Here is a 12,308-nt window from a genome sequence, read left to right as displayed (position 1 = left end):
CTTGTAACGTCTGCATATTCAATTACGACTATTAACTATAGGTATCTAGGTACTTGTATCTCATTTAATTAATTTATTGACTTAAGAAATTATGATCGATAATATATCGAATATAATATTTTATTTTTCTTGTACTGACATTTGAGTATTTATTGCATATTATATTATTAAATATTAATATAAATTATTATACAGTTTTCGACCGATAAGCTTTGATACCTATTAAAAGTTTTTATTTTGATTATCACTCTTCGTTATGTTTTTCTATAATGACGATGGAACTGTTTTAATTATAACTATATTTAAGAGATTATAATATATTATATACTACTAAGTAGTAGGTACCTATATATTATAAAGTATAAACGCGGTATTTTATATATTATAAAACTCAATGATATTTAACGATATATTACAATATATTATACATTTATAGTCGCTAATTTTCTGTAAAAAATAATACAATATAACATATAAGTACATGATTAACGTAATTAAATGATTGTAATTAAACCTGTATGTATATATATGTAGGTACGAGGTAGCTATTGTGATTATATTTTAATTGTGTTTGTATAGATATGTTAGGTTAGGTTTTAATTTATAAAACGTTTAAATGGCATTAAATATTTAATAATTTATTTTAAGTACCTGATACATACCATATTATAGTATTATAGTAGGTAATATTTGAAATAAAATACCCAATTAACATTTTTTTAAGCAATAGTGGTAGAAAACAGTATATACATATATAATATAGGTATTGACTACTGACCCGATATTAAGGACGTCGTTTAAATTTTTTCCGAACATAAACCGATTAAAATCAAATATTTAATTTAAACCTAAACCTATATCATGATATTATAAAATACATATTTATGTGCTACCTATGCCATACGCCCGTTCAATATATTGCAACTATAAATTGTAGTCATCAAATATAACATTGTATATAACATAAACATAATTTATTATGATTTATAAATTTACAATGCAATATATTATATTATCGATTAGACATCGAAGACATTCGCGCGTCCCATCAATAGTAGGTACCCATCTTGTGTAGTTGACAGACGTGCGCAACATAGACACATACTAATTGTATTATAGTCTTATGTCGCATATGCGACGTATGCAAGCGTTGAAGTGTACCTAAACTATAAGACATTATAAGTATATGTATATAGGTCCGTTGCGGTGTGTGTGTGTGTGAGAGAGGAGGGGGATACGGATACCTACTAGGATATAGTAAAGATACGAGTGCCATAATAAATAATAATTAAAAAACGGTTGGCGAAACGCGCGTATAATCAGTACGATATAAAATATAGTCGTCGAGCTATAAGTAATAGTACGTAGGTATAGTCGCCAATCGCCATCCACCGCGTAATAATATTATAATACGTATTATATTATTATATTATTCTGGCGTCTGACGAGTGATGACCGTACGGGGAGGTCGCGGGGAAACACTCGAGACGGATGTCCTCTTATACGCGATTGCGAGTTGTTACGTTTACCTATATAATGTAACACACAACAGTGTAATGTATATTAAATATATAATATATATATATATATACACACGTACATTCTGTCGCGTCCTACTTAAGAAGAACGTCGTCGCAGTATTACGTTATGTAACTATACGCGGATGCGAGTATGCGATATATACCTACCTAATCACTAAACATAGTATTTTAGTAATATAGTCAGGTACTTATATATATATGTAGTAGGTATTGTAATTTAACGCGAACCGAAAAACCGCACCGACAAAAATAAGTTATAAACTTATCAGTTATAACCGAATACCTATACAAGAAAACGAGTGTGTCCGAATATAATATTATCGCATTATAGTCACAGGCGGCATACGCCTTTCTACCAATATCTTATATTATTCAATTATTGTCTACTGTCCTAGGAATTGGGATATCTGTAGTCTGTACTGCAATAACATAATGTAGTTGTTGACTTGTCGTATCTAAGTACCTAACTATATGCACACTTGTACGTGCAATCAAAAATTATTATAATACCTACTGTGCGAGCGCACATTAATTGGCGGATATTTGGTCAAACGTGCGGTGTGTGGGCTTGACATTTTTATCCACTATCAAAAATGAAGCAGGCTTCAACCTTCAAATTGATAATTACTGCCTAAATATTTTCCCCCTCCCTCCAATATGTAATATTTGTACATGTGTATAAAATGTAGGTACTTCTTATTTACATAGGTAATAATATTATTGTGTAAGGCAAATAAATTATAAATTATATAAATCTATATCAATAATACAAGACGTGTTGTAGACGGACAAAACATTCGTAAGAGGGGGGGAGGGGCTTGAAAACATACTGGGAAAATTAAAAGCCCTCCAGGCGACCAGGCCCCAAGTCCCCCCCCCCTAGGCTCTAAGCCTCTAACATCCGTCAATGAATAGCACTTGATTGACATAATATTTTGGCGTTGGAAGTGTAAATCAATAAAACTAGATATTATAAACTAATATTATGAAAGTATGGTGGTCTAGTGGGTACTATAACGGCTGTACCAATTTTTTAGTACTCAACGTAATGTAAGAAATATGAATACGCCAGCTATAAGTGGATGTCGTCGAGACACGTAGATGTATCAATATTGCTGATAAGTAGGTCTGTGAAATGTGAATTTGTAGGAAAGTGCATTTTTTTTGGTGATTGTGAAGCGTACCTAGCTATTTAAGTACATAATTTGAATTATGTAACTACGAATCCATTTATGAAACATTTATTTTGCATTTTTAGGTCATATTTTTCTTTTATAATTCTTTTTTAGTTCATTTTTCGGTATTTTTAATCAAATTCCGTCAATTTTCATGTTTTAAAAAAACATTTTTTTGTTTTGTACACAGGCTGTATATATACGTCGATAAAATAAGGCAATTGCTAGATAACTAGACAAATTATTTATGGCATATCGTATATCAGTCACGAATTTCCAGATTATCTTTGCTGATTAATAATTTCAGTAGGTAATTGTTATTATTTTTTTTTGTATAAAGACATTTTTAAGCTTGTAAAATGTAATGTACTAATGCGTATAATATAATATCAGTATAAATATAAAAATGAAATCAAGAACCATTCCAAGTGAATTTTCTACCATAATTTGTTGGCATTTTATATTGCATTATTTTTATTTTTAAGGTTTTTTAGTGCAGGCCTGGTGATAAGTGGTAACATGTTCGTCGTACCGCCGCGGCCGGGCCAGTTCCGGATCGCGGTTGTCGGCGCGCGCGGTCAAGGATCATAGCTGTATAAATAATGTTATGGACATCCGCCACAGAACGTTGCCCGAAAAACCCGGTAGGTACGCAACAATTCGTGAACAACAAAATCGGATTCGCGTCTGACCCCCTCCCGAAACTCGACGTATTTTTTTCACCGAGAATCTATCGTCCGTCAGGTACGTCGCATCCCCCCCTCGCCGACATTAAGACGACGTGTTTACCGCCGCCGCTGCGCATACCGGCGGCTCTAATCAGCCAGCGCCACTGCGGTTATACCACTGATTAGAACACGACTACAACAGTGTCCGAAGCGCTATTGATACAACCGCGCACTACGGCATTACCACGGGACTCGGACGTACTGTGTCCAGTGTCCGCTATCAGACACCAGTGTATACTGACTACCACGACTGTCCACTACCCGCCGAGTGGACAGTTTGCACTCGGCGCAGTCGCGTCTCAAGTCCGTACCGCAGTGCGATCGGATCGGTGTTGACGCCTGGTCTGTACCACTTACCAGTGAAAACGCGCGTACAACTGTTTACGGGCTCGGGGCACATGGTTTGATAAGGTTGCCAGCTGCTGCCCGACAACATCACCGTCGACCGACAACAACAACGATAGACGACCACCTACGTATATTATCTTACAAATATTTTCGTTCTGTCGGTTTTCACGGCGCTCTCTTGACTTGACCGCGGAGGAATGCCTCCTATAGTCCCGTAAACCATTCATTCGTAGACTGGCAGGTTCGGTCGTGGTAACCGGAGTGACGACTGTAATATTATTATTACTATTGGTGGCTGCTTTATTCCTGCTTGTACTGCCGTGCTCCGACGACGATCTGGACAAATGGCGAGAGCGGACGACCCGTACAAAGAAGGATATCTCTGCTTTCCGCCACACGGAGTACTATCGCAGCTAAAGGTAATTTGTCAATTTTATTACCTCCATTATAATAATATTATAATCCGTCGATTCTTAACTAACTTTCATAATCTATTTAAATGTCAGTGGTACCCGACCTATTGGGCTGTTACTTGCAGTTTTAATACGTTTTGATTTGATTATAAAATAAGCGATACCCACCAGTATACAAAGCTATGACTAGCTGTAAATTCCACAGGTAGTTGTAAATATTTCTTATTATATTAATTGATCTTTCAGAAATCCTGGCAGAAACGTTATTGTAGATTATTCAAATGGAGTAAACATGGTATAGATCGTCTTGAAGTATTTGATGGCATCGACGATCAAAAGTCTTCAAATATTGCCTCAATAATACCCTTGGAAAGCTGTGTTAAAATAACACAAGATGCTCAAAAACATCAACCTAATGTGTTCGCGGTAAGTTAATTAATATTATTTTATATGTAGGTATTTAATTAATAAACATTTGATAGTGTGGTGATAAGTAATGAGTAAGATATGTTTGAACTCATCGTGTATTCACAGTTCATTATAATATTTAAATCTTAAAATAACTTAATATTTAAATTTAGGTCGGTGCCTACTGTTTTTCAATATCAATTTATCCATGAATAATATCATAGCAATATATCATAGTAATAACACAATTATGGCCCAAGACGTTTCATATTATGGAGCCTGCAATACATTTTTTAATTAAAACAGAATAGACTAATAAATTCAAATTGATTCCAAAATATATTTGATTGCAGTTATTAAAATGTTATTGAGTAAATATATGAAAACTAGGCAAATATAATAAATACTATACTCTATTCCACTTAAAAGTACACCGGGCGGTCGACGAAAACACGTCATGTTCGCGCATGACTTCCCACCACTGATACACAGCGACGGAGGCGGCAATAAAGACACTGTACACCATAGGCACAAATAGCGTTTGAGATTTGAGGGGGGGCTAAAGCCTTACTTTGATAATACTGAAAAAGCTTAAAACAAAATGTAGGAAATATTTAGGGGGGCTGTGGACAGCGTTTGGTCGGTAACAATCGTTTCAGAACGTATGACGGAAGCATACAATTATTTCCGAATGATCAATCATGGGGGTCTGGCAACATACAGCAGTCAGTAGCATATGCACAAACCGGTGTACTCTTAAGTTGAATAGAGTATATAGGGTATAGACATAGGTACCTATATTTATAGTGGTTTTATTGTAAAAGCAATATTACAATATTTTAACATTGGTTCAATAACTAAAGTCAGTAAAGGCATAGCTTGAGTCCTAGTTTATTATATGAAAACAATTATTGTACCTATGTGCTTTTCAATATAAAAATGTGTTTACATTTCAAAATGTGCCTATATTCTTAAAAATCTAGATCTTACTGATCTTAGTAGGTACTACTACCTACATTTAGTATTAAATTAAATATATTTATAAATATGCCTGTAATGTTTAACTTAATGAATTTTTAGTTTGGCAAAGTATTTTATTCATATTATGGTTTAATAATTTAACATAGCTATTGATTATCTTTTAATTTTATCAAGAATTTATATATATTTAAAAACTTTTATCAGTTTAGAAAGATTTTAAAACTAAAAGTTAGTTGGTTTCATGAATTGTTTGGAATATTATATCAATGATGCGCCAAGTATCAATAAATACATACGTAATTAAATACTTTTTTATTTCAACTACTTCCATTAATTAAGAAAAAACCACTATCATAAATTGTTTAAAATAATCTTTTAATGACTGTTGTAATGTGTTACCAAGCACTTATTAAACTCAATAAAAATATAAATTATGTTAATAGAGAATTTATTATTACTTCTTTATCAATATTTATTATGAATGTTTCATTATAGGTACTGTTTTTATAATTAGAACAGCCTTATATTATATTTTATTCAAAAATAAAATGAAGGCATCTTTATATAATCTAAAAATATTATAAAATAAATACTGAATAAAAGAATACATTTTTTTTATTACTTTTATAAACTATTATTTAAAATTGATAAATATTTTAAATTGACAAATACATTTATAATGTACAATAATGTAGACCTTGTTAATTTAAATTTAAAACACTTATAACCAGGGTTTGGAACTTACAGCACTTACAGTTATAATCATCAAAAAAAGCACTTAAATACTTCATTATAAGCACTCTAATAAGCACTTAAAAATATTAAAATAAGTAAAAAAAATCACGACAAAAACTATCAAAACAATTTTTTTCCATATTATCATTTAATTTTTAAGCTTAAGAAAAAAAAATTATCTTTAAAAAAATCAAATATTTTTAGATTTTGAAAATATTTAAATTTCTTTATTGAACTTCTTATAGATTTTATGATTTTATGTCACGCCTTAAAAATAAGCAAATGCTTAAGTCCCGAGTCCTGCTTATAACAATTCCTCGATGATTTTAGACAGAATCAGTTTGATATTGTCTTATGATATTTTATATTCTAAGGAATATGAATAATATGAATTAGTTTCTTCTAAATGTATAGTCCTATACTAATTTTGTGGATAATTACATAGTTAAATACTGATATTTTGTTAATAGCTTTATTACCTATATTACGTTTTAGTTTTTCATTTAAATTTAATAAATTAGTCATGAATTAATGTATTAAATTATGGATTACCAAGTTGCAGAACATTTTTTTTTTATGTACCTAGGTACAATTCTTTATAGGAAAATTGATGTATAAAGCTACTTAATCATTGCAATACTATTTAGAAATTATAGTAAAGGTTAATAACGTAATTAGTAATTATCAATAATTATAATTACTAGGATATTAAGATTACTCTTATGTTAGAGTTAATTAATAGTTATCAATTTATTTAAACTTTGATAATTTTTAAGCACAATTAAGAGTTATTAAGTCAAAAATGTCTTTAACCTACTGAACGCCATTAAATACATAATTGAATACTTATATTTAATTAATTGCTTATTATGTTATATATTTTTTATTTAAATTTAATATTCTAGTTATGAATTAATATATTAAATTATGAATTAAAATGTTGCACAACTGTTTTTTAAAATGTAGATACATTTTAATAGGAAACATGATACCTATGTCTGAAGCTATTGAACAATTGCAATTCAGAAATTATAGTAAAGGTTTACAAAGAAATTTTAGTCATGACTAAATAAAAACTTATACATATTTTTGTAGTCTCTAAATGATAAAACATATACAATTTTGAGTACAACAGAGCGAACTTTGTATTGTTAGATTTAATATTAGAGTGAATTGATCTATTATCAAACTTACCGTTATGAACATTATCTATATTTCCTCATAGGTTTTTATTACATTTTAATTTTTAAGTGAGTTATGAGTATGTAATATATTAATATATAAAAATGCTCATATCGGGCTTAAATTTAAAATATTGTTAAAAACCAAAATCTTTTCAATATTGTTAAGAACACACATAATGTTCTTACCTTTAAGTTGGAATATATTCACTTTAAAATAAACAATACCAAATTGGTTCTTAACTTAACAAAAATGTACTATGTTGGATGTTTTTAAGATGGAGACAACACATCATGCGGGTGTGCAACCTCTTAAACTCAATGAACATAATTTCAAACCATATTATACACATACATATTTACTTAAGACAATGTATGAAAAACTATACTTTGTATGGTTTTAGTATAATATTACTTAGATTATTTTTAGAGAGATAATTCAACTTTTAGTGCATTATATTATTTATATTGACCAATATTATTACTTCCTTATCTATGATATAGGTTTGGACGAAAACTGGTGTTCATCATTTTGCTGCAAACTCTGAACAAGAAATGACTGACTGGATATGTGCCTTGCAAGCTGTGGCATTTAGGGATAATGTGTCAAGACAAACAATTGAAGAAGATAATGATTTATATTGTTCGTCCGGAGATGGTAAGCTAATTAAAAATGTTTTTTGTAACTATTAGGGATATGATTTATGTGAAATATAAGTTAATATTGAACTATGTATTTAATGTTAATATTATAACATACCTAATGGTAAATGCTTAAATTTTAAATATACTTGTAAGTAAGGATTAAAGTTTAAATAATAATTATTTATTCATTATATTTCATTTTGAGAAAGTGTAAAAAAACTATTAAGTTAAAATATAATTATAGTATATAATTATAACTATAAAGTTAAAATATAATTTAAGAGTTAAAATATTTGTCAACTATAGTCAATAGTTCTTAAATTGTTTAGCTCATAACCAAGCAATATGTATTAAAAATTTAGTTAAAATATACATAAATATGATGCAAAATAAAATGTGCACTAATCACCAGGATTTAAGATACACAGGTTGCGTATCAAACTCCCATAATTTGACCGGTGAACTAACTATCTGAAACAGCTGTTCCCAGTACTACTAGCGCACCCTGAGGACAAACTTAAATATTCAATAATACTATATACTATAGGTATTATTGGTATCAAAAGCAGATAACCGTGGTAAGTGGTTTATGTCGTTATGATATTATATATATATTTAACATATTTAAACCACAACGAGCGCTAGTGATTCTGGGCCCTCAGCTGTTTCAGATAGTTGGTTCACCAGTCATCGTAAAGTACTATTCGTTATAGGCCGATGTTTAACCTGTATATCTTAAATCGTGCTAATCACTTTACAAAACTTAGGTACTAATGAAGATATTTTTTGGATTAAAGCACTTAAAATAATTAAAATAGACAAAATACTTTTAAAAACATTAAAGAAAAGAAAATTAACCTGACTAAATAATAAAAACCATAAATTTAGGTACTTTTGTAAAATATTGATAGTATAAATAATAAATGAAAATATATTAACTAATAATACAACCATTGATTTTCAAACTATTTCGGTGTTTTACTGTATTGACCGACGTACCAGATGTGAAGTGCACCAAAAATAACATCGATATTAGGATGAATGACAGTTATTGTATGATTGATTGTAAACATTTATTTCCAATAACACTTATTGTTCTCTAATAACTACTTGATTTATTAGAATTTTTAGTTATCACTATAAATTTAAAATAACATTTTTAACTATATATACAAACACTGTTTGGTTATGAGTCATGTATAACTTTTTGTTTCTGCTAACTTTTTAAATATGTAATGGAAAAAATTTGATTCCAATTCAAAAAAATAATCCTAAACTGAACCAGTAAAAAATAAATTTTTGTTATTTTTTGATATAGCCATTTGTTTCTTAAAAATATTTTCTACTTTGTAAAAACATAGGCAGTGAGTCAAAAGAATCAAGCAAGTTGTATATCAAAAATGGTTTATCTCACTGCCTGTGTTTATTCAAAGTAGAAAATATTTTTGAAATAAGCATTAAAATAAGCACTTTAAAGTTTTATATTTTAAACCTTAGAAATGAGGAATAAATGTCCATAATACTGCTAGAAGTCAAGCCAAATAAATAAGCAATACCATTACCCCACTCAACAGTTAATGTTTAAACCAATTTTTTTTTTCAGCTGGTGTTTTTAGTGTTAAATTAATTTCATCAGATGCCAGTGAACGTTGTGGTTTAAAAGAACAGCCTTATACATTAGTCATTACTCCTGTTGCTCTACAATTACGAGAATCTGATGAAAATGATACACTACTTCTAACGTGGCCATATAGATTTATTCGAAGATATGGGTATAGAGCTGGTAGATTTACATTTGAAGCTGGTCGCAAATGTGCCAGTGGTGAAGGTGTGTTTCATTTGGAACATTCAAATCAACAGGAAATATTTCGATGCATCTCATCAAAAATGAAAAGTATGAAAAAACTATTGAATGGCGGAGGTGATGCGACATCAATCATGTGTGGTGATAATCAGTTCCGAGCGGCTTTGTCTATGATGGCACGTTCTCGAAGCCCTTTACCACCATCCCCCACTAGCACTACTCCATTAATTTTGGATAATGACTTTAATAGCTTTTCTTGTTCAATCAAGCCTCTTATGCCTTTACCAACATTATTAGTACCTCCAACTACGTCTCCACCACCACCACCGCTAAAACCAAAACCAAAGGCAATTTTTTCTAAGAAACTACCTACTCCTTTCATGAACGACCCTTACAACGAAACTAAAGAAACAGAATCACCAGATGCAGCATATGAAGATGTCCTAGTAAGAAATGATGCCTGGAGGACTATGGGTCTAAATGATTCAAATCATTGCGAAAAACCTTATGCTAGTAATAATGTAATATCTGATGATGGTGCTGAACATTACGACCATCTACAACATTTTGGTTTCATATCTAAAACAGCACCTGGGTATAGACAAATTCACCCTATTGCTTTAACCACAAAGCACAAATCTATCATAAAAGCAGACACCATAATGATGCCTGCTCGAAAAGCTGACGATTCACATTACGGGTATGGTACTATAAATAAAAAAAAACTCAACCGAAGAAAATCGCTCAAATAACGAGTCATTGGACTCAGTAGCACACAATGAATTGCAATATGCTATGGTCTTCAAGCCTAATAAGGTCTAGTCTTATATTTTATTATTATTAATTTTTTTTTTTTTTTTGATGAAAATCAACCTTTAAATTTATATATTTTATATCATATTTTCCTATATCTAAACAAAATGTCGTAAATTTATTAAATAGATTCTGACCTAGGGGAAATTTGTTTTGTTTCATATTTTATCATTGACTACATCACATTTAGACATTTAGTGAAGAATTGTTAGTATCTTTATTTTACAATGTTTAATTTTAGAGTTTCTTATATTTGTTTTATTTAATTTATAACAATTTTAATAACATCATAATATCATATGTGCAATAATCACAGTGGAAATGATTTATAAATATTTATTTTATTAATTTGTCATAATTATGTTCTAATATTCAAAAAAATATTTTTGTTATTCTGTTCAAATAATATTACAAATAAAACTATATTAGGGTCAAGTGGGATGATTGGAAACAATATTAATTTATCATCGATGGGATATTATATCCAACCTAATAAAATAATAAAATTCTCATTTGCCCCTTAGCCATCAAGTAATATTGGGTAAATGGAAATATGTGTACTTCATACATTCAAATAATATAAAACAATCCTAATGACAAATATTTTCAAATTCCCCAGAGGTCATTCCTACAGGCTACAGATAACATCCTAACAAATTTGTTTTCATTTACCCCAAAAAATAGGTTTTATCATATTTTGATGGGGCAAATGTAAATTTATATTTTTTTGAAAAAAAGTATGAACATTAAACTTTTAATTGTGACATTGTCATTACCGAAAGTGTTCTAATTAGATCATAATGCAGAAATCGCCAACAATTGTCATGACAACTAATAATAATATAAAATATGGGAATTTAAAAATATTGTTACCAACATTACCCTACTTGATCCTATGTATAAATATTTTTAAAATAATAATATGAAACAATATCATTGTAAATTATATTAAATTATGTAAAATTAAATAGTTCAAATTATATGTTGTACAAATATTTTTATATAATATCAATCAAATAAAAATCTATAAAAAGAATGTTTATTCACTTTCAATTTTTATGACATTGCACATGAAGCTCATTATAAACTATATTTTCACTGTATCTTGACAAATATTAGAACTTTTGCCATATATACATATAACTGTCTAAGTGTATTTAATTATCAATTATTTTACTCAATGTATAACAAATGAAAAACCAAAATGTATTACCAGTTATTGATTTATGTATATACAAACAAATTATATATTAAATATTTATTTGTGTATTATATAAGTATAGAAATTATTGAGTAGGTATTATTTAGGATTAAAATATATTTATGACATGCTCTTAATCAGTGGCGTGGCAAAGAGGGTAAACGAGAGAATCGTCGTAATCGCTCATAAAAAACCCATGTGGCTTTACACTGTACTTAAATAAAATATTATGAGCAATCTTGTATTACATTTTGAAACCAGAAGTGTTAATCATTATAAATTTTAAACTACAAGAATATTTGAATATTTTAGTGGTTTTAAAGATTTTTGTCAAC

General features: G+C 29.5%; 1 protein-coding gene across 1 annotated transcript; it reads left to right on the top strand.

Moving 5' to 3' along the window:
- Positions 1 to 3,324: 3,324 nt before the first annotated feature.
- On the top strand, positions 3,325 to 11,814 carry LOC132935639 (docking protein 2). Its single transcript, XM_061002232.1, has 4 exons — positions 3,325 to 4,211; positions 4,452 to 4,631; positions 8,015 to 8,168; positions 9,759 to 11,814. The coding sequence occupies exons 1-4, from the start codon at positions 4,137 to 4,139 to the stop codon at positions 10,709 to 10,711; spliced, it is 1,362 nt and encodes a 453-aa protein (XP_060858215.1). The 5' UTR covers positions 3,325 to 4,136; the 3' UTR covers positions 10,712 to 11,814.
- The last annotated feature ends 494 nt before the right edge of the window (positions 11,815 to 12,308 follow it).

The sequence above is a fragment of the Metopolophium dirhodum genome, chromosome 1 (genome assembly GCF_019925205.1).
Source record: "Metopolophium dirhodum isolate CAU chromosome 1, ASM1992520v1, whole genome shotgun sequence".
Taxonomy (NCBI): Eukaryota; Metazoa; Arthropoda; class Insecta; order Hemiptera; family Aphididae; genus Metopolophium; species Metopolophium dirhodum.
This window is presented reverse-complemented; position numbering and strand designations above follow the sequence as displayed.

Bases quoted from the DNA above. Each gene is read 5' to 3' on its own strand.
- LOC132935639 (XM_061002232.1), top strand. From the start codon at position 4,137: ATGGCGAGAGCGGACGACCCGTACAAAGAAGGATATCTCTGCTTTCCG. The intron at 4,632-8,014 runs GTAAGTTAATTA...TCTATGATATAG, and splicing joins ATCAACCTAATGTGTTCGCG to GTTTGGACGAAAACTGGTGT. The intron at 8,169-9,758 runs GTAAGCTAATTA...TTTTTTTTTCAG, and splicing joins ATATTGTTCGTCCGGAGATG to CTGGTGTTTTTAGTGTTAAA.